Source organism: Lampris incognitus, chromosome 17 (assembly GCF_029633865.1).
Source record: "Lampris incognitus isolate fLamInc1 chromosome 17, fLamInc1.hap2, whole genome shotgun sequence".
NCBI classification, from domain to species: Eukaryota; Metazoa; Chordata; class Actinopteri; order Lampriformes; family Lampridae; genus Lampris; species Lampris incognitus.
This window is the reverse complement of record NC_079227.1, coordinates 4,907,986-4,912,985: the sequence shown is the minus strand read 5'-3', so window position 1 is coordinate 4,912,985 and position 5,000 is coordinate 4,907,986. Positions and strand designations below refer to the sequence as shown.

Below are 5,000 nucleotides of genomic sequence, written 5' to 3'. Positions count from 1 at the left end.
GAGGACCTGTGTGAGTCGTATTAGAGGACCTGTGTGGGTCGTATTAGAGGACCTGTGTGGGTCGTATTAGAGGACCTGTGTGGGTCGTATGAGAGGACCTGTGTGTGTGGGTCATATTAGAGGACCTGTGTGGGTCGTATTAGAGGACCTGTGTGGGTCGTATTAGAAGACCTGTGTGGGTCGTATTAGAGGACCTGTGTGGTCATATTAAGAGGACCTGTGTGTGTGGGTCGTATTAGAGGACCTGTGTGGTCATATTAGAGGACCTGTGTGGTCGTATTAGAGGACCTGTGTGGGTCGTATTAGAGGACCTGTGTGTGTGGGTCGTATTAGAGGACCTGTGTGGTCGTATTAGAGGACCTGTGTGGTCGTATTAGAGGACCTGTGTGGGTCGTATTAGAGGATCTGTGTGGTCGTATTAGAGGACCTGTGTGGGTCGTATTAGAGGACCTGTGTGGTCGTATTAGAGGACCTGTGTGGGTCGTATTAGAGGACCTGTGTGGGTCGTATTAGAGGACCTGTGTGGGTCGTATTAGAGGACCTGTGTGGTCGTATTAGAGGACCTGTGTGGTCGTATCAGAGGACCTGTGTGGGTCGTATTAGAGGACCTGCGTGGTCGTATTAGAGGACCTGTGTGGGTCGTATTAGAGGACCTGTGTGGTCGTATTAGAGGACCTGTATGGTCGTATTAGAGGACCTGTGTGGGTCGTATTAGAGGACCTGTGTGGGTCGTATTAGAGGACCTGTGTGGGTTGTATTAGAGGACCCGTGTGGTCGTATTAGAGGACCTGTGTGGGTTGTATTAGAGGACCTGTGTGGTCGTATTAGAGGACTTGTGTGAGTCGTATTAGAGGACCTGTGTGGGTCGTATTAAGGGACCTGTGTGGGTTGTATTAGAGGACCTGTGTGGGTCGTATTAGAGGACCTGTGTGGGTCGTATTAGAGGACCTGTGTGGGTCGTATTAGAGGACCTGTATCGTCGTATTAGAGGACCTGTGTGGGTCGTATTAGAGGACCTGTGTGGGTCGTATTAGAGGACCTGTGTGGGTCGTATTAGAGGACCTGTGTGGGTCATATTAGAGGACCTGTGTGGTTGTATTAGAGGACCTGTGTGGGTCGTATTAGAGGATCTGTGTGGGTCGTATTAGAGGACCTGTGTGGGTCGTATTAGAGGACCTGTGTGGTCGTATTAGAGGACCTGTATGGTCGTATTAGAGGACCTGTGTGGTCGTATTAGAGGACCTGTGTGGGTCGTATTAGAGGACCTGTGTGGTCGTATTAGAGGACCTGTGTGAGTCGTATTAGAGGACCTGTGTGGGTCGTATTAGAGGACCTGTGTGGTCGTATTAGAGGACCTGTGTGAGTCGTATTAGAGGACCTGTGTGGGTCGTATTAGAGGACCTGTGTGGGTCGTATTAGAGGACCTGTGTGGGTCGTATGAGAGGACCTGTGTGTGTGGGTCATATTAGAGGACCTGTGTGGGTCGTATTAGAGGACCTGTGTGGGTCGTATTAGAAGACCTGTGTGGGTCGTATTAGAGGACCTGTGTGGTCATATTAAGAGGACCTGTGTGTGTGGGTCGTATTAGAGGACCTGTGTGGTCATATTAGAGGACCTGTGTGGTCGTATTAGAGGACCTGTGTGGGTCGTATTAGAGGACCTGTGTGTGTGGGTCGTATTAGAGGACCTGTGTGGTCGTATTAGAGGACCTGTGTGGTCGTATTAGAGGACCTGTGTGGGTCGTATTAGAGGATCTGTGTGGTCGTATTAGAGGACCTGTGTGGGTCGTATTAGAGGATCTGTGTGGTCGTATTAGAGGACCTGTGTGGGTCGTATTAGAGGACCTGTGTGGGTCGTATTAGAGGACCTGTGTGGGTCGTATTAGAGGACCTGTGTGGTCGTATTAGAGGACCTGTGTGGTCGTATTAGAGGACCTGTGTGGGTCGTATTAGAGGACCTGTGTGGTCGTATTAGAGGACCTGTGTGGTCGTATTAGAGGACCTGTGTGGGTCGTATTAGAGGACCTGTGTGTGTGGGTCGTATTAGAGGACCTGTGTGGGTCGTATTAGAGGACCTGCGTGGGTCGTATTAGAGGACCTGTGTGGGTCGTATTAGAGGACCTGTGTGGGTCGTATTAGAGGACCTGTGTGTGTGGGTCGTATTAGAGGACCTGTGTGGTCGTATTAGAGGACCTGTGTGGTCGTATTAGAGGACCTGTGTGTGTGGGTCGTATTAGAGGACCTGTGTGTGTGGGTCGTATTAGAGGACCTGTGTGGGTCGTATTAGAGGACCTGTGTGGTCGTATTAGAGGACCTGTGTGTGTGGGTCGTATTAGAGGACCTGTGTGGGTCGTATTAGAGGACCTGCGTGGTCGTATTAGAGGACCTGTGTGGTCGTATGGGCTGGAGGACTTGTTGCATGAAACACACTAAATTCGATGAAGACAGATTGATGAAAAGACAGATTGATGAAAAGACAGATTGATGGAATGACAGATACCTCAAGCGACAGACAGACAAACAGATGGATAGATAGATAAATGGAAGGCCCCCCCACCCCCCACCCCCCACAGGTGCTGGCCTACCCTTTGCATGCCACAGTGGTGGTGGGTAGGGTGGTAAGGTGGGAGGTAGAGGGGAGGGGGGGTTTCAGTACTGGCCAGGGACAGGTTGTCCTGGCTGGGGAGGTCCATGTCCCTCATCACCTGGGCCTTCAGACCCCCGTACAGCTGGCTGCAGTGCTGCAGACTCCTCCGCCTCCATCTCTGGGTGCTGTCGCTGTCCTTACTCACCCCGAACCAGTCAGCCGTACCCCTGAGGAACACACACAGGATGGACCGGTTAACCAAGTCACCAAGACGTGGCCTGACTGACGACTGACTGATTGATTGATTGATTGATTGATTGATTGATTGATTGATTAAAGGCAACAATGTCATTTTCACAGTAGTGGCACTACAAAGCAGTGATTGATTGATTGATTGACTGACTGATTGAAGGTAACAGTGTAGCTTGGCCAGTACTGGCACTACAAAGCAGTGATTGATTGATTGATTGACTGACTGATTGAAGGTAACAGTGTAGCTTTGCCAGTACTGGCACTACAAAGCAGTGATTGACTGATTGATTGACTGACTGATCGAAGGTAACAGTGTAGCTTGGCCAGTACTGGCACTACAAAGCAGTGATTGACTGATTGATTGACTGACTGATTGAAGGTAACAGTGTAGCTTTGCCAGTACTGGCACTACAAAGCAGTGATTGATTGATTGATTGATTGACTGACTGATTGAAGGTAACAGTGTAGCTTGGCCAGTACTGGCACTACAAAGCAGTGATTGATTGATTGATTGATTGACTGACTGATCGAAGGTAACAGTGTAGCTTGGCCAGTACTGGCACTACAAAGCAGTGATTGATTGATTGATTGACTGACTGATCGAAGGTAACAGTGTAGCTTGGCCAGTACTGGCACTACAAAGCAGTGATTGATTGATTGATTGACTGACTGATCGAAGGTAACAGTGTAGCTTGGCCAGTACTGGCACTACAAAGCAGTGATTGACTGATTGATTGACTGACTGATCGAAGGTAACAGTGTAGCTTGGCCAGTACTGGCACTACAAAGCAGCGGGTCGCTGTATAGTTTGCATTACAAGTTCTTCCAGCACACACACACGTGGATGCGCATGCTGGCCACGAGCCCGGGGTGATGTTACTGTACATATCTGAGGAAAATATGCAAATAAGAGGAACTACCAAACCGGAAATCGAGCCGTATCACTACGCATCCATGAATTAAGACGAAAGTGAAGAAGAACATCAACGACAGCATTACACTGACGGCCGAGAGCGGCGCTGCAGCCGGAACCCCGACTGTAATGCAGAAGGATGAAGGAGGAGGTGGAGGAGGTGGAGGAGGAAGTCCTGGATGACGTTCATCAGCCATGGGCATCCTCAACACCACATCCTGGGTAGGGAGATAAGCGTCTTATGAATAAATCACTATACATATCTAAATACTGCACCTAGGTGTGAGCACAAGGGCAAGTAAAACCAAACCCTATAGGGGGCGCCCGCCCGGGTGGCGTAGCGCTCTATTCCGCTGCCAACATGGGGATCGCCGGTTCGAATCCCCGTGTTACCTCTGGCTTGGTCGGGCGTCCCTACAGACACACTTGGCTGTGTCTGCGGGTGGAAAGCCGGATGTGGGTATGTGTCCTGGTCGCTGCACTAGCGCCTCCTCTGGTCGGTCGGGAGGAGGGGAATAGCGTGATCCTCCCATGCGCTACGTCCCCCTGGTGAAACTCCTCACTGTCAGGTGAAAAGAAGCGGCTGGTGACTCCACATGTATGGGAGGAGGCATGTGGTAGTCTGCAGCCCTCCCCGGATCAGCAGAGGGGGTGGAGCAGAGACCGGGGCGGCTCGGGAAGACGGGGGTAATTGGCTGGGTGCAATTGGACAGAACAAGGGGGGAAAATCCAACTGAACTACTGTTCTTACCCTCACTTGTGAACAAGACCCCGAGACACTTGAACTCCTTCACTTGAAGCAACAACTCCTCCCCAACCCGGAGGGAGCAACCCACCATGTCCCGGTAGAGAACCATGACTTTGTGCCGAGAATGTGGACACAGCTCTCACTTTGGTTATACAAGGACCGGAAGGCTTAAAGTAACTGCCCCGGTACCCCATACTCCCGCAGTACCCCCCCCCCACAGAGTGCCCCAGGGTACACGGTCACAAGCCTTCTCCAAGTCCACACAACACATGTAGACTGGCTGGTCAAACTCCCCGGCCCCCCTCAGCACCTCCACAAGGGTTGGTCCGTTGTTCCAGGGCCAGGATGGAGTATGTATTGTTCCTCCTGGATCTGAGGTTCGACCATCGGTCGGAGCCTCCTTTCCATCACTCTAGGGTAGACTCTCCCAGGGAGGCTGAGCAATGTGATGCCCCGGTCCCCTTTTTTAATCACCCCCCCCCCCCCCCGGAGGAGGGGGGT

The 5,000-nt window shown here is 51.4% G+C and overlaps 1 protein-coding gene across 1 annotated transcript in view; it reads right to left on the bottom strand.

Moving 5' to 3' along the window:
• Positions 1-5,000, bottom strand: part of rhbdf1b (rhomboid 5 homolog 1b (Drosophila)) — a 33,236-nt gene that overhangs the window by 21,006 nt on the left and 7,230 nt on the right. Inside the window, exon 2 of the mRNA XM_056297423.1 lies at positions 2,585-2,813. Within this exon, the coding sequence (XP_056153398.1) occupies positions 2,585-2,813 (229 nt within the window). The remainder of the gene's footprint in view (positions 1-2,584; positions 2,814-5,000) is intronic.